We start from the raw sequence: 17,952 nt of genomic DNA on the forward strand, positions 1-17,952 counted from the left end.
ACCACACGCCCGGTTAGGTAAGGGGAAGGGTGGAATAGGGTTGGGTAGCAGAGGGGGAGAGGAAGGAAGTCGTCATGTGTGGAGGGGCAGAGGGCGGCGTGGGGCATGAAATCTTCAGTGGGTTTTGTGGCAAGAAAATGGAGTACCTGGGGCCAGTGGCTCACTCCTGTAGTCCCAGCTACTCAGCAGGCTGAAATCCGAGGATCACAGTTCAGAGCCAGTCCAGGAAGACAGATCTGTGGGACTCATCGCCAATTAACCAGTAAAAGCCAAGGGTGGAGGTATGGCTCTAGTGGTAGAACTTCAGCCTTGAGGGAAAAGTTAAGGGCTAGGGTTCAAGGCCTGAGTTCAAGCCCCAGTATTGATACCAAAACAAAACAAATAAAATACACAGAAACCAGAAAGAATCCAAGGTATTTTACTAGCTGAACAGATTTCGAGGTTTCCATGCACGTAGACATCTCAGCCGGAAATCACTTGAAGGGTTTCAGTAGAAGCTGAGTACAACTAAAAGGAAGATGGTCCATAATCTGGGAAAAAGAATCCATTGATTTCAAAGGAGAAGTCCTTTGAGTCCGACATTCACCACGAGACCACCTCTCCTTTTTTCTGACACGTGGCCAGCATGCGCTGTGGTTTCTCCTTTTATTGATAATCCTCAGAGAACTTGAACGGCACTGAGTCTCTGCTTGTGTGTACCGTGCGTGTCCTCGCTGCTGGATGAGGTTATTAAAGGCTGTGTTAATATAATTGGTGATCTGACCTCTGAAAATTGCACAAAGCATCGAAGGCACTTAATTTACACAAGAGAAATGGAGACAAATAGAGCCCTGACATGGCTGTGTCAGAGATTGGTGAGAAAGACCTTTTTTTTTTTAATTTTTAAAGCTTGACAGGGTCCAACATGGAATGCCATTTTTGTTTTACTGATTGGACTTTGAGTGTAGAAAACCACTTTTGGTGCAAATGAAAAATTGATGAATACTTTGGGAAGAGGAAGACATTCTTTATAACAAATGTGGCCTTTGTCTTATGCACAGTTAGGGCGTTTTTTACCTTTTCCCCAAAGTGCAGGCAGTCCTCCCCAGTCACGTGACACAGTGCACAGGCCTTGGGCTGGTCAGGACTCATGATTAGTTTGTTGGGCCACCGAGACCACATAGAAGCTTATTTACAACTTGTGGTGATAAGGCATGTTACCAGCTCTGTGGCTCTTAATTCTTGCTAACTCCCAGCTGGTATATTAGTTTACAATATTGTATTTGATTTCACTTTTGTAACTGTAATATTGGTGAAAGATATATATGTGTGTGTATGTACATATACACATATATGTATGTTGTAGAGCTATTTGTTTTTCATTGTCCATTTCCTCCCTGAGTGTCAGTGCCCTGGGTGCAGGGACTTGTTTCACTTTGTGTTTCGTAAATGAATATAATCTTTATATCCATAAGAAGAAAGAAGCAGTTATTTAGAGCCTTTTATATTCTGGGCCAATGGGTATTTGGTATGAATTGCGTTTTTGATTAATTCTTTGCGACAGTCCTCTAAGGTAGGGCTTCATTTGCATTCACAGATGAGAGAGTGTTCGCCTTGGATGGATAAGCAGGGAGCTGGGACTCGGTTCTGTGGACCGTAGCTCATGGAAGAGTCGTAGTAGTAACTCACAAGTCCTAATAAATACAATTCCTAATTGCTGCAAATTATTATAGGACATGTCACTTCCCCTAATGGATGAGGCCACTCAGGCTAGAGTGATAGGAGAGCTGTGGCAGGGCAGGGTCCAGGACTGCGCTTTCCATTGGGCCCCAACAGTTTTCTCTGACACACCTGCTTTGTACTTCACATGATCTGTGGGTTTTTGTTTTATTTTTGCCAGTTTTGGGGCTTGAACTGCTCCTGAGCTGCTTCTGCTCAAGGCTAGCGCTGTAGTCTTGAGCCACTTGAGCCACAGCACCACTTCCACCTTTTTCTGTGTATGTGGTACTGGGGAATGGAACGCAGGGCTACATGCATGCTAGGCAAGCACTCTACCACTAAGCCACCTTTCCAGCCCTGATGTGTGGGTGAGGTATGGAATATGACCACTTCTTGTGTTGCTGTCGTTGCTGGCACATCCCCTTTCCCAGTGCCCAGCCTGCCTCTTAGCAGGCACACATTGCTGCTCAGGGACAAACTGCTGGTTCACAAATTCATTTTCAGGCTGGAGAAAAATGCTCAGTGGACATGTGCATCAGTTACAAGAAAAGTGAGTTATTGAAAAGCCAAGGAATATATGCAAGTGGTAGGGATTGGTGTTACTGGCTGGTAATTTATATTTTAATTAATGAATTACATTTGTAATTAGCAAGAAAGTAGACTATTGAATAGGTTTTTGCAATTACAGGAATCACCTGGAGGTCGACAGCGGTAACTCTTACTATATTAAATTTTCCCCATACAAAACTATGACTTTGTAGATGTTATATTCAGACACAGAGCTTGGAAACGCTTGCATGAATGTAACAGTGGAGAGATGTAGGCCAAAACCTATCCCAGAGGCACAGTTTAAGTTACTTGGGCAAATGATATTGCATACAGTCGCATACATTCTTTGAAAACTCTTTGGCATTTATCCTCTTATAATGGTGTCTATCGAAATTACAGTTTACTGTCACAAAGGTTTAGCTGGTGTTCATGGGAATGGCTTCAGTTATTATTTGTTTGTGTGGTGGGATAAAATCTGACATTTGGAGAATAGATGGACTCACTAATGACCAATCTTACATCCCGTCTTCTGTTTCCCAAATACGGAATATATCTCTCTCCTGCCTCAGTGCCTTTGCTTTCCCCTTTGTTGGATATGTTCTTCTCTGAGTCCTTGTGGACTCCCTGTGCTGTGCTCTTGATTCCTTGTTCTTCTTTTGCCTCTGGCTCCTTTATAACATGGCGCGTGTTCTGTGCTTGCTTACATGAGCCAGATAGAAGACAATGGCAAACTTTTGAGGAAGTCCAGTCAGACTCACGAGTGGAACACGTTAAATTCCAAGGAGACTATGGTTCTCTTCAAACGAGGTGGTTCTGTGCCACCGGCATCTGCCCCCCCCTCCATGGCTTTGATACTAACATCTTCAAGCAATTGAAGCCTTGGAAGATGAGCGAGGGCCTTCCTTATTCATCCTCACCTGGAACTCCCAGTGCGGCCCCAGCTGGTGTCCCCCAGCCAGCAGAAGACGAGATAAGGCAGGGGTGGTGAGCTTGCTGCAGACAGGACGGCCTAGCAGTTATGAGGGGCAGGCTCTCCCCCCAATCCCCTGCACCCACTCCACAATATCTACCTGCCCTGGGAGGGCGGGGACAGGATTGGACTTAATCCCAAGCAAGCCTCCATTGTGTAACGTTGTGTCAGGCACATGGAATGCACTAGAACGTGCTAGAGGGGTGACTGCAGACCCCAGTCCATCTCTGATTGTTGATGGAATCTCTCTGCTTTTTGTTTCTGTCTCTCTCTGCCTGTCCAAGGTCAGAGCTTATGTAATTGTCCAATATAACGCTAGTATGGTACAACCCCAATAAGTGATTTTCATGGTTGGTGAAGCCAAAAACTGGGTCATTATGGAAGGAGAATCTTCAGAGCTGTGTCAAATTTTAATATCACCGAAGAACCCGCAGAACCAATATAGCTCAATGCATTCACTGGAAATAAAGCCGTGTGTGGTCCCTTGGTTTCCCCCTGTTTCCATAGAAACGTAACAAAACACTGATGACAAAGCTGGTGGCTCACACCTGTAATCCTAGCTCGTCAGGAGATGGAGATCTGAGGATCACAGTTCAAAGCCAGCCCGGCCAGGAAAGTCTGTGGGACTCTTAGACTCCAATGAACCACCAGAAAGTGGTGCTGTGGCCCAAAGTGGTAGAGTGCTAGCCTCGAGCTGAAACACTCAGGAACAGTGTCTAGGCTCTGAGTTTGAGCCCCGCAACTGAACAGTGGTTGAGGTCTTTTGTTAGATTCTTGTTGACTAAGAAGAGAAGCGTCGAGGGCCGGGAAGTGCTGTCTTTACACGAGGACGGGCTCGGAGAGGCCATCCCCACTCTTCCACTTGCGCAGTCAGTAGATGCGTCACTAATGCTTCCCGGGAGCCAGCGTTCACGTAGGCCAGGGAGAGGACAGCACCCTTCCCTTACGCAGCTGTCCCCTTGGGGAACCACACGTGGACAGGTGCAGACCAGCAACTCACTAAACAGTAGAATGTCAGATGAGCGTGGGGGAAAGACCAGAATGGGGGTTCAGGGTAATGGACGCTGCTGGGATACACTGGTTAGATAAGCGATTTTACCGCTGTGGATGGCTTTGCCGACAGAGCTGTATTCCAGCTAGCTTTGTGCCCAGCGCTCACGCCTTGTCATCGACATGGAGAGGGGCAAACCCGGTACTTTTGGTGACAGGATGTGTCTGCCTCGTCTTTGTTCAGTAGCTCTACTGTCCTCATTTTTCCCCCGTGCTGGGGTTTGCTTTCTTCCTCCCTTTCTCCTTTCCTGCCTACTTCTCTTATTTCCAATTCCCAACCTGTCTTTAATTAGTGCATTAAAGTCACTGTTTACTAAATGGTGTTTAGGTAATCTACAGCATCCAAAAAACAAACCCTCTCTTCTACCCAAGGGTGGCATTTATACGTTAGAATTTGTTCCTTCTGACTCGTGAGACAAGGCAGTCAAAGTCCGTGGGGATCTTGGCAGTGTCTACCAGCACAAGCATTCTTTTTTTTTTCCCTCCCTCTCTCTTTCCTTACGCTACATACAGGAAAAGCACCATAGATCTTTGATCTGCAGATTGCAGGAAGAAGTTCCTGATTTTTTTATGATGGCATCGCTGAATGTGAATTGTACATTCACATGTACTTTTAGTTGAAAACCAGTTTGTTTGGTTTTTTTTCAAATGGCTTTTCAAGGGAATGAAGAAGTTCCTGAAGGAGAATTATAAGTTGCTTGTTAAAATCGGGGATCTGTTCATTCCTGGTGCCGGAAGCCAGTGGTAACTATTGCTGTTGTCATGTCAGAAAGCCAGGCAATTGGTGAGGCAAGATGAAGATTAGTGTTGGGCTTTTCAAATTAATACTGCGTTTTCTTAGGTCTAGTCAAAAAAAAAACCAAACTTATTTTCTGCTTTTGAAAATTTACCCTGTTTACCCTGTGAAATTTGATAGGGAAGGGGGGAAAACCAAGATGGGGGGGCGGTAGGGGGAGGGTAAAGGGTACCAAGACATGTGAAAGGGTATCAATGTATGTGAATCAATGCACCTTCTATATGGCAAATATCATGTAACCCTTTTATTAATTACAATAAAAAAGAATTAAAAAAAAAAGAAAATTTACCCTGTCGTCACTTTCTCTGCTACTCTCTCTTAAGGAAGAGATTTTGGCACATAGTGTCTATCCCTTCTCAATGTGACCCGAAGGGCTTGATGAATATATTTATGCTTTAATTACTCCTCAATGTACTCTACTGGGTATTTGAGGCTGAAATGTCACTGTCTACCTGGTAGGCTTTTTGGGCTTTTGCCACTTGGACTTGTTAAGGTTGTTACAAAATAAGTACATCTCTCTCATTAGTTTAGTGTCTATTTTGTGCCGTTCGAATGTCAGCCACTGTGTAAGCACGTGGTCTCTGTCATCGCAGAGCCTCCGCGCCTTGCCCAGACTGGCATGGAGATCCACGGTGCCCTCCCCAGCCTGCACTGCCATGGCTGGCACTGACTCTTCCTTTCTGTTGCTTTAGCATGTGTGTAGTTTTTCCTGTAAGGCAGGGGCCTTCTTAATTGATGAGAAACCGGGGTTGTTTTAGATATTTGAACTCACAAATGGGTTTTCTCTGTGTATTTAAGGCAGCTTGAATCATTTCAAATCTGATCAAACCACCAGTGTCAAACCCAGAAGTTCAGTTACTGACCCATTTTCTTGTGTTAGCTTTAGGATGACCTGTGTGCCTGCTATTAGAGCCTGTTTCTTTTCTTTTCCTTGTGTGTTGTTTTTGTGAGACAGAGCCTTACTGGGTCTCAGAGTCTGGCTTTGAACTTGCTAGGAAGCACAAGCTGGCTCCAAATTCTCTGTCACGTTACCTCAGCTTCCCAAACCCTGGAATTACAGACACGTGCCACCACACTCAATGCATCCGAGAATTGCTCGATGATGCTGGTGAAAGAGCAGCAGGCTTGGTGGAAACCGCTTACTGTTACACAGGCGAGTTGCCATTGGACTCTGTGATCACTCCAAGGAACTTCTGATCACTTTGGATGACATTCGTCTTTCCTGGGCCATCCAGCTGCCTTCTCACAATCCACAGGACTTCCTCCCTGTGGCTCCATTTTCTTTTAAATCTGTGCACATTTTAATGTGCATGGCATTAAAGGAAACCTGTCTACCTGCTGTTTGAAAACCAGAGGAAGGAGGAGAGGTGGAATGGGTGAGTTGGTTCAAAGTGCACTGTGTGTGTGAAAATATAGCAGTAAAACTTGCTCGGGTTATTCTAATTGAATACATCTATGTTGTTTTCCAACCACATCACCAGAGTTACGTTATTCTGTGTGCCAGGGCCTCACTTGGTCTTCTTTCTCCTCCTGCTCTGCAGGGTGACGAGGTGGTGTTGCAGTGCTCGGCCACCGTTCACAAAGAGCAGCAGAAACTGTGCTTGGCGGCAGAAGGCTTCGGCAACAGACTGTGTTTCTTGGAGTCCACTTCCAATTCCAAGGTGAGCAGAAGCCGTCAAGGTCATTAGGAGATTTGGCCTTGGCGTTGTTTACCAGCTCTGTCTACGACACCTGCTGTGGGGACTCTCCGTGTGTAGATGAAAGGATAGATGAACAGTGTTTTCACTCTTGAATACAGAAAATGTGAAATGGAGAGGCCTTAGGCTCCATTTAACAAGAGGAGAAAGAGGGCTTGAGCCGTGGTGGTTGCCGCTTAGTGGAAAAGGAACCGAGTAAGGGATAGGAAGGAAAGTGGAAAAGGACTCAGCCTTTCATAAAGGGAATTGGAGAGACCGTTCTGAGCCAGTGACATGTGGGGAGACCAGGACCAAGGGAGAGAATGAGCAGGACCAAGTTATTGAACTTTCCACAAAGAGAAAAGCCTGGCGATGGCAGACTGCTAGGTGGGCATGAGTTTGAGTGGGGAAGCACTGTGGCGGGTGGGGTGGCCTGAGCTGGAGGTGGAAGCCGCTCAGGCCTGCATCTCAGACCTTCCAGGCCGTGGTAGGGGTTGGAGTTTCTTCCTAGAGTGAGGCGAGGCTGTGCCTTTGGCGATGCTTTTGGCTCTTGGGTGGATTTGGCAGGATAGAGAGCGAGAGGAGGCTGGAGGAGTGCTTGTGTGAGGGCTGACTCATTCCAGCTGGGATCAAGGCCTCTGGGGGCTGGGGCGGGGGGCTCGGCTGTGCTCTGAGGTACCTACGGGGTCTGCCCTCAGGTCAGGTCATGCAGAACGCAGGGGAGAATGAAGCGAGATGACTCCAGGGGAGGAGGGCCAGGCAGGAAAGGTCAATGTAGTCTTGTGCAGCATTCTTTGGTTCACAGAGCGCGGGCCTGTGCAGTCTCACGTACTGATCACATAAAACGCCGAGTAGTTCATTGGCATCATACTGCTGTGCCGATGAGGAAATGACAGTCTAGGAGATATTAAGGTCGATACTCATTTGTGACTTCAAACAACAGCATGCTCAGGTTTATTTCCTTATTTATTGATTGATTTATTATCTTTAGGGGTTTCGATTCATCGTGGCAATTTGTGAGTGCAATGAAATCCTATATGAGTTATTATAGTAGTTAATGCAAAATAATATTACTGTTACAATAGTTGGTCACATGTTAGGCATTTTATAGCCCTACTTATGTTTTATTTAGGCAAGTTCTTTTAAAAATAGAACATTCTCTTCATATAGCTTACTGTGTTAAAATTTAGCTATGAAAAATGCTTTTATTAAAAAACAAAATATTTTAATAGCGTTTTCTCTGTGGTTTCTCCTGTTTTCCTGGTGGCTAGAACAAGGTGGGCTTTTTTAGGGCTACTGGCTTTTGACTTTCCACATTTATACCAAACACCACGCTTGCTGTCATTCTTCTAGTTCTTTGACAAAGAGCTACTCCCCACTCTGAGTCCACATCCCCGATGCTCTCCCCAGTTTACCATGCACAAGTCAAGCCGTGAAATTGAATGGCCTAACCTCTTTAGTGCTCAAGCATTGCTGTCCCCGACGACCCACACAGTGATTCGTTTTACTCCGGCCTTCCTGAAGTGTTTGGGATGAGTTACATTCGCGTACACTTTTAGGATGCAGCTTTCTGGGCCCAGTTCTGTGAGCAGCGGCATCTCCCTTCCTTCCTGTCCCCTAATTTCTGGATCCTGGATCCATGATTCCCTGATCATGTGTTTTCTTATCTTTTTATACCAAACACAGTACCTTGAACTAGTATAACCCTAACGAGATAACTAAGTTCATAAGGAATCTAGGAATTCGAGGCTGATTATAGTTTTTCTAATATGGAAAGGCTTTCAGTTTTCTGTGGTAACAAAGAGATCAAACTCTAGCTCTCTGATCACATTGGTGATGATGGCATACAGAACGCACAGATGCGTCTGGATTTGGCTTTCCTGGGTAGAGTAGGAGGTGACCCTTCTGACCTGCACCTGTCGTCTTTGAGCTTATCATAGAACTCAGGAGAACAGAACGATTGTTGGCAATAACTAGACAGATGATGTCATTATACATGGACCTGGAAGCCATCCCAGACATAGCTTAAGCCATAGAATCTTTTAACCAAAGACACTACTGACTTTCTTTTTTGAGGGGGGGAGGATAGAGAAGTTTGTGTTTAATGATTCCAAGATATTTATTCAGGCTGACCTGTGTCAGCAAGAGAATGGTTCATCACTTCAATATAGATTTCCCTGCAGAAAATTTAAATATTTATGTCTGATGACGTGTTTGGCTGAGTTATTCCTGTTTCATAGTGATGACTATTTATTGCATGGGTCTTAATCCAGGAATCTTTTCATTGTTGTCTGATAATTTAGAGTTGAGGAATCAGGCTTTGGTGTGTAGAAACTGGTGACTTTGGGGGCAGATTTATGTTGTTATTATTAAAAACTTGAAGCTTTCATGGAAGCATAGTTTTGTATTTATTTGTATCTCCATATGAAAGCCTAGTGAGAGACTCACAGCTCACATAATACCTACAGTAAACCGGGGGGGCTGGTTATGCCTTGCTCACACGCTGTTGGTGTCTTAGGCAGATGTAGCCATTGGATCCATCACTTCTCCTCTCGAGAAGGAAAGCGCTACGTGTGCGTCGTGATCTTACCATGGCAAAGGTTGTCTTCTGATGTTGATCGTGTGGAGAGAGACCACAGGAGGAGCCTTCAGATCTTGCTTCAGCTCCAGGCTTCCATGGTTCTTTGTGGTACTTCAAGTCCTGGCTCAGGTCTGTGGCTTGTATGAACTGTGCTGTAGATTTCCAGCAGGCTTTTCACAAAGAAATGTGGCCCTGTGGATGCTGTGGTGTCCAGAGCTCGTCCCATGTCTTCTAGGTTCTTGGCCTCCCTTTAGCTAGAAGTATTTCTCCCCTTACTGAGCCATGATGGAACACTATTTTTTTCTCCAGCCACTTCTCAGTCTAGCAAATAATTCAGCACCATAAATAATGCATTGGGATATTAATGGTGCAGAGCGGTTGTGCTAGTCCAGATCAGAGGCCCTTCTTATTCAAGTGAGAAATTGTGAATAATAAAAATGTCAGGATAAGATAAATGTAAGCAAGATAAGGGACATTCCCTCTGTTAACGTTTCTGAAACATCTTAAAATTTACGTACTTCTCACTGTTTCTTTTAACATGTCATTGAAATCAAACAGTTACAGGACAAGAAATAGTAACCTTTCTGTGTTTTTTTTTTAATTTTTACTTTTTATTGTAAAGGTGATGTGAAGAGGAGTTACAATTCCATGAGTAAGGAAATGAGTGCAATTCTTGTTCAACATTGTTATTATTTTAGCTTTCATAGAATTTTGTGCATCAGGGTTGGAGACAAAAGGAAGACCTTCTTTTGCCTGGTTGCATGGCTGTATTCGTTTCTCAATATTGTTGGATTTTAGTCATACAAGTTTTAATTTGTTTGCTGATTTTTAAAAAGAAAAACAAATCAAATGTGGCAGAAAGAAAATATCTGGATGTTGTGTGATCGTTGAGTGTAGGACAGTGTAGGACAGGGTCTGTGTTTAATGAGATGAGTGCATCCTGCCAGAGTGGAGCTGTGTGTTCAACGGATGTGGGGAGCATTCTTGCCAGTTGTTTTGCACATGCGTTGGTGGTACTCTCTCATGAGGAGAGGAGGGTGACGTGAGGGAATCCCAATCCGAGAAGCATCTGATGGAAGATTTAGATCATACGCCACTGCTGTATGTATGGTGGGGTGAGAAATTCATCTTGATTCATCTCTTTAAGATTTTTTTTTAAAGAATCATTTCCGTGGTTAAAATATTTGGCTCCTGATTTCCTATTATTTCTTGTGAGGTAAAATAAATGAAAGAAATGACATCTTCAGAAACATAATCTATAATCACTAATACAGTGTCATAAACCAGATGAATCCAGCTGGAGAGAAAACCTACCGGGAGCTCCCTTTTTGATTCTAAATGCCTATATATGGAAACAGCCAGTAGTTCACCAGATCGACCAACCGTCACTGGAATATGATTCAGCCCCAAAGGGAGGCGGGATAGGAATCTATGGACGGAGCCGAGAGCCTTTGAGGTCTACTACGCAGTGGAAGAAGCCAGTCAGGGAAAGGCCACGTTCTGCGTGATTCCCAGTCTTTGGCATTCTGGAAAAGATCAGACGCTGGAGACATTGGAGCCATCAGAGATGGCTCAGGGCTCATGTGGAGTGTGGCAGCGAGCCGGTGACACCAAGGGCAGGGAGTCTGCTCTGGGTGACTCTGTGATGGTGGACACGTGCCATACACTGCACACAGTTCTCAAAACCCCTGCGTGGCCCATGAAGGCAAACAGCAGGATGACGGTGGGCCTCGAGGGGCAGCGGGGTCTTTCTCCAGGCCCTTCACTTGCAGCACAGCCATTCTGGCAGTTCCTTATAAAATCCAGCTTCCGATGCTACGTGCTGGTGCACTCTCAGTTGTTTCTCTCAATTCATTTTCCATGTTGTGTTTCTGAAATTCCTCATTAGAAAATAGCTATGAGGAATGGTGCTTCTCCTTGGAGCCTGAATTAAAAAGAAAAAGAAAGAAAGCAGTAAACACTCAAGCGAGGATGTGCTGATGCTAGGAATAATAATTGCTAGATTTACATTTTCAAGGTTGTATCTTCAGAGTTTATGGCATATTTGCTTTGCTGAAATTTCATGGGAATGCAAGGCGATGGTGTGGCTTTAAGTGGTAGAGCACCTGCCTAAATACCACCAGTCCCAGGGCCACTAAAAATAAAGGTCAGGGGTTGGAAGTGTGGCTCAGCTGGTAGAGTGCTAGCCAGGGAGTGAAAGTGGCAGGAAACGAATTCAAGTCCTAATCTAAGACCTAACAGAAAAACGGTCAATGACTGATACTGGGTTTGGGCGAGGAGGACTACTGTCTCAGTGAATGCTCAGTGTGAGTTCAGGAATGTGTGCTAGCTCGTGTTTGTTCCCAGGGGCTTGACCTCAGGGCCTCGAGCTTGCTAAGCAGGCAGTCTACCACTCAGACTCCTCCTCCAGCCCTCTGCGTTTATTTGCAAGAGCGGATCTTGCTTTATGCCTGCTAAACAGTTACCACAAACCTGGTTTTATTCTTGCCTTCCTTGTGTGTATTCCCAGAGCCACCACACTTGACGTGACGCACTGCAGCTCATTCGTGTCTCTGCAGTGGAGCAATTCCTCCTCTGCAGGCTGCAGCCCAGTTTATCCTCTCAGTCGGCTGCTGCTTCCTCTGTTTTCCTGGAGGTACTGGGGTTTAAACTCAGGGCTCTCCTACTTGAGCCGTGCCTCCTGCCCCTTTGGCACTCGTTATTTTTCCAGGTACAGTTTGTCTCTATGCCTGAACTGGTCTGAACTGTGGTCCTCAGATTGGTGTTATCCTTCATCTCTGGAGCACAGGTACAGGGCGCTACCATGTGAGGCTCTGGGTGAAGATGAACTCTCTGCTTTTGTTTTGCCCAGGCTGACCTTGAATCATAATCCCCCACTTCCCACTTCCCCAAGCAGCTGGGGTTGCAGGCTTGAGCCGCTTTACTCAGCTGAGGCTGCTTTCTACAAACCAGCAAGGTCAAGGCCTGAGTTGCTGTCTGTTATCAGAGGTGGGCAATTGCGACGAGGATAACTGGATGCCTGTGACCTTGACTCCTTTTTGATGGAGTAGATGCTGGGTTTTCTGAGAGATTCCATAGCTCTCCTGACACTCGTCACAGCTGTTCTGTTTCCTGCCAGTCAGGCCTGTGGTAACCCCGTGTCTGCAGCTCCTCTCACCTAGCTGTGCCTGCCTGTGCCACCATGCCTGGTGTGCTTGGTCCCCACAAACTTGCTTTAGATTGTCCTTGAGTCCTGGCCTTCCCATCTCTGGCTTCTGGGTCGCTAGGAAGTTGGGATTGCAGGCGTGCACTCTTCCCAGAAGTAGTTGATGCCCAAGTAACTATACCTCCTTCTTAGATCATTCAGTCATTCTGAGCTACACAGCAATACTTTACATTTTTTTTTTGCACAAGGCTTCTGCATCTAGGGAGAAGTTGGACTTAGCAGAGAAGGAATGGTGTGCAAGGGCTATAGATCCCCCAGTCATAATCCTATCTTGGTACCCAACAGCCCTGGCTGTAGAGTAGAATTCTTCTGGAGAGCAGTGGGGTTCATTTATAGATAGTAAGTTCAAGTTGACTACATGCTACAGATGTTTACAAAATGCCCTCTCCCCCATCTCCTGCCTGGACAGTGTTTCTTCCTGACCTTGGGACACAGTAATTGGCAGTTGTGGGGCTTGACCTCAGGGCCTGGGTGATGTCCCTGAGCTTTTGTATTCAAGGCTAGCGCTTAACATTGGGAAATCACAGCTTGACAGCAACCTGGCTGAAAGAACCTCAAGAGACTCCATGCCAACCAAAGGCTGGGCATTGTGGCCTGTGCCTGTGATTCCAGCTCTAGGGAAGCACAGCGGCTGGGTGTAGAGGAACAGACCTGGTATCTACAGCCAAAGCGGAAGGACTCCGGTACAGCCTGGACCCCAGTGTACCACAAGACCCTACCCGAAATAACCAAGCAAAGGGGCAGAAAGCATGGCTCACCCGGTAAGTCATTTGCCTTATAAGTGCCAGGCCCTCCATGCTACCAAAAGAAAAGAAGGGAGAAGGGAAGGAAGAAAGGAAGCCCTCAGAGCGAGCAGCGGCCTGCGGTCTTACAATGGATGGATTGTTTCATAGCAGTGAAAGCGAATGGACTGCAGGAACTCACAGCCAGCGGGGCTGTGTCTCCGTGTGTTACACAACCAGGAAGGAAAAGAAGAGTAAGTTCCAGAGACCATACACAGACATCATCTGTCCAGTTACACAGAGGCAAACCCGGCACTGTGCAGGCATGCTGGAGTTTGTGGTGAGCTATCAAGAGAAATGAGAAAAGGTAGTTGTGCAGAGAGGCACAGAGGGCCTTCTAGAATCACCCGGCATGGGGAATTATCCAGCCTGGCTGATGGATTTGTGGTGCTGATTTCTTTAAAACGCTTTCCTCCACACACATATTATTTTGAATATATGATACCTTTTGAAGAGATCTGTAAGAGACAGAAAGATGCTGGGTAAGGCCTGGTCTGTAGACTGTGGCTGCAAACTAAAAAAAAAAAATGTTTTCTCTTCCTTGAGTTTTACTAAGAGTGCACTACTAAACAGCAACACACGCACGCAGGTCACAAATGAATACCGGCCAAGATGAGAGATGGAAAATCTTTACTTGGACTGACTTATGGAATGACACAGTAGCTGGTAGGACTCAATGTCTTCCATGTTCCAATGATTTGTTCATGATGCTACGTATCAACTCCGTGAAGTCTGGGCTCTAATAACAAGATGCAAATTCTACTGAGCCTGAGGTAAAGGCACTCTGTGTGTCTGTTAAGTACCAAGTGCGAGGTCATTGAATCCTTAGGTTGGTCAGGGACATAGCAGTAAATGACAAGTGAAAAGATGGATCTGTTTCACAATACTTGCCCCTTGAAGAGTCTGTTGGAATAGCAAGATGCCCTTATTTGTATCCAGAATTGTTCATTGAAATCGACATTTTCCTCATGGAACGGAGAGCAAGTGCTGCACATATTTTTCTGGGTTGCGCTTGATCGCGTTGATATTTGGTAGCTTGACCTTTTCTTTTGTGGGATAAACATTGTTCCTCTAATGCTTTGCCTTTTTCTTTTGCTTGGGTTTTAGTTTTTGTGTTTTGTGTTTGGAGTTCTATTTATGGCATGAAAAAGGATAGAAACAGGTTTCTAAAGGACATGGCTAAATGAAGTGGCTATCAGGGAAACAGAGGCACCGGAGTTTGAGGGAACATAAGAAATCAATGCCAAGGCCTGCGAATGGGAGAATCAAAGCTTTCTTTGTGTCTCTCAGTTGTAGTATGCATTTTAGTCACAAACATCCTGGCCAGATAGGGCCACCCATTAAAATAAAGTATATAATAGACAGTATAATTGATGAGCAGGTGGTTTTTGCCCTTCTGAGGTGAAATCTATCTACTTTCCCTGCCCTGTGCTTCCTATCAGAAAATCTTACTGTCTCCTGGACTGGAAAGCAGACAAATTTGCTGTTCTCGCTTCCCAGCTCTGGGATAATAACGTGAAGTTAGAACCTTCTCCATTGGCGTGGCTTATCAGAGCTGGTGTCAGGCACTGAATCTTTCATTCATTCTTTGCACCATAATGAAGAATTACAATGTCTTATTGTGATTTAACCCACATCCCACAGTGTCAAGCCAAGATTTCAACCCTATTTCCCTTCCCTTCCCTTCCCTTCCTTTCCCTTCCCTTCTCCCCATTCTCCTCCCCTCCCCTTCCCCCCTCCCTCCCTCTCTCTTTTCCCTCCTTTCATTTTGGTGGTTGTTATTGGTTGTGGAACTTGAACTCTAGGCCTGGATGCTGTCCCTGAGTTCCTGCCTCGGGTCCGGCTCCCAGCCTCAACCCAGTTTTTCTAACTACACAATTACTAATTATCTTAGCACAAATAGAGCAGTGATTCAATAGTGAGTTTATATGTATTCCTAAACCAGTTTCCTAAACTAAGAAACTTAGTCTAAGATTTTCTAGTACAGAGATGAGTTAATCCCATGGGACAGAAGGAGGAATTACTTTTTTTTAAAACAATAATTCTGCAATTTCCCTCATGAATATGCTCCATGTGATTTTAGCTTCTACATATATCCATTGAACTTACTTGCCTTCGGAACTTTTGCCATGTGTATTTTTATCATGCTAATTTGAATTATGTTCCTATTTTCCATATTTCTTAGAATTCTGGAAAGCTTCATGATTCCTGAAATATCAGTCGACGCTCCAGTCCTTGGAGCGTTTCTGCTCCCTCTGATGTGTGTAGAGCTGTGAGCCTGTGGGGGTCACAGGTGGCAGCTGTGCTGTCTGTACCACATTACATGTCATTGTTTCTGTGGAGTAATAGAGGAATAAAATAACATCCAGTAGTGTTCTCCATGCTGGGGGGTTCTCTGGGGGATAGGAGGTCACTCAGTAGAGTTATCAGTCTCTCTCTTTTTTCCATATATTTTTTTATTGTAATTAATAGAAGGGTTACATTATATTCACCAGATAGAAGTGCATTACTTCACAAACATTGATACCCTTTCTCATGTCTTTGTCCCCATTTCCCTTCCCCCTCCCCTTATCTTGTTTTCCCCCTTCCCTATCTGATTTCAAATAACCAAATATGCATATATACATCAGATAACAAGATGAAATACTGTAACCATATGAGATAGCCAAGGGACAACAAAAGAATGAGAGATAACATAGTACATTAAGGACAACAATCACTCTTTATATGGCTTTTGTTTCTATATCCTGGAGGTCCTTTCATTTAGCGTCATCCTACATGGCCTTATGTATCTAGGTTTTGTTCTAGGGCAAATCTCTGCTAGGAGAGCCCAAGGTTTCTACTGGTTATGACGAATGAGGGAAACCATTGAGCCTAAGTTCCTTTGAGTCTGGCTTACTTCATTCACTTAATATGATTTTTTTTTAAGTTTTTCCATTTCCTCACAAATGGGGCGATGTTGTTCTTTCTGACAGCAGCATAGAATTCCATTGTGTACAAATACCACATCTTGTTGATCCACTCATTCACTGAGGGGCATCTGGGTTGGTTCCATATCTTTGCTATGTAAATAGTGCTGCAATGAACATCGTTGTGCTAGTGGATTTAGTATGCCTTAGTTTCTGGATGGTTGGGTAAATGCCAAGTAGTGGAATTGCTGGGTCATAGGGGAGCTCTATGTTTAGTCTTTTGAGAAACTGCCATACTGCTTTCCATAGTGGTTTGCACTCCCACCAACAATGTTCAGTTTCTCTCTGTCTCCCCTTTGTCTCTCAGCTGTACTGGAATTTGAACTTTGTCTTTGTCTCTCTCTGTTGGCTGTGCTGGAGTTTGAACTCAAAGCCTTGTGTTAGTAGGCTGGCACTCTGCTCTTGAGCTGTGGCTCTAGGCCCATTTTGCACCGGTCATTTCTTGGATGGTGTCTTATTTCCTTCGTGGCCATGTGCTGAGCCCCAGTCAACTGATTCCTTTAGATTTTCTGTTCTCACTAGAGTTGTGCTACTTTAGCACTCAGCTTCTTTCTGTGGAGATGGAGCTTTGTAGACTTTTCTCCCCAGTCTGGCCTGGTACTGTGACCATCCTAGTCTCAGACTTCCATGTAGGTTGAGATTCCAGGGACGCACAGTGACACCCAGCTATGTGTTCTGAAGGGGTCTTGCTAGCTTTTGTGCCCAGGCTGGCGTTGAACCACAATCTTCCTCTTGTCAGTCACCCACATACCCTGGATTACAGGTATGAGCCACTGCCACATGGTTGGAGGAGATTATGTTCTAATATTTTTAAGTGTATTGCTTTTTATCTAAAACAAAGTGAGCAAGAAATGAAATTTCAGAAACCATTTCTTAACCATATGATCAATACTGATTGGCCCAAATGACATTTGGTTACACAATCACTACTTGATGTCTCAGTTATGCAAGGTATTTGTCACTGAGCGGAGTGCCATAATTAGAGTGGGCTGGGATTTAGCATGTCATAGACAAAGACTGCTAATTTAGTTTATTCAGGATCTGTCATATACATATATATAATATTTGGGATCTTTCATATATATAGGTTCTGAGATGAGTTGAGTTCATGAATGTCAAGGTCAGAATAGTAGCAGGCAGGGATAAGACATTCATCAGGTTATCTTTACCGTTGTTTATCAGATTATTATTAAACATTTCAGTTCTAAAAATTAGACAACTAATTTTTAGCAGATTCCATGGAGATGCACACAGAAATGAAGACTTTACCAGTTAATGGCCAAGTAAGGGGAAAAAAGGAATCAGAGGACTCATCTTTTCTCCTTTAGCACAAAACCTTAACCCAAATCAAAACCTCACCAGCAGTCAGATCTGATGTGGGAGGCCTGTGTTACTGTGAGACTTCCTCCCCCCTCCCCCATGGCTTGAACTCAGGGCTTGGGCACTGTCCTTTCCATTCTCAAGGCTAGAGTTCTACCACTTGAGCCACAGCACCACTTCTCGCTTTTTCTGTGTATGTGGTATGGAGGAATCGAAGCCAGTTCTTCATGCATGCTAGGCGAGCACTCCACCACTAGGCCACGCTCCCAGCTCCTTATTATGAGACTTCTTGGGGTTCTGTCATGCTTGGGCATGTGGAGTCACGAGTGTGTGAAGTCACTCTTGCCCGAAGGACA

The 17,952-nt window shown here is 44.9% G+C and overlaps 1 protein-coding gene across 1 annotated transcript in view; it reads left to right on the forward strand.

Moving 5' to 3' along the window:
• Window positions 1-6,162: 6,162 nt before the first annotated feature.
• Ryr2 (ryanodine receptor 2) overlaps window positions 6,163-17,952 on the forward strand; it is a 232,881-nt gene continuing 221,091 nt past the window's right edge. The window contains exons 1-2 of the mRNA XM_090318697.1: window positions 6,163-6,216; window positions 6,605-6,724. Of these exons, the coding sequence (XP_090174823.1) occupies window positions 6,163-6,216; window positions 6,605-6,724 (174 nt within the window). The remainder of the gene's footprint in view (window positions 6,217-6,604; window positions 6,725-17,952) is intronic.

The sequence above is a fragment of the Megascapheus bottae genome, chromosome 26 (genome assembly GCF_031878675.1).
Source record: "Megascapheus bottae isolate mThoBot1 chromosome 26, mThoBot2.hap1, whole genome shotgun sequence".
In the NCBI taxonomy this organism is placed as follows: Eukaryota; Metazoa; Chordata; class Mammalia; order Rodentia; family Geomyidae; genus Megascapheus; species Megascapheus bottae.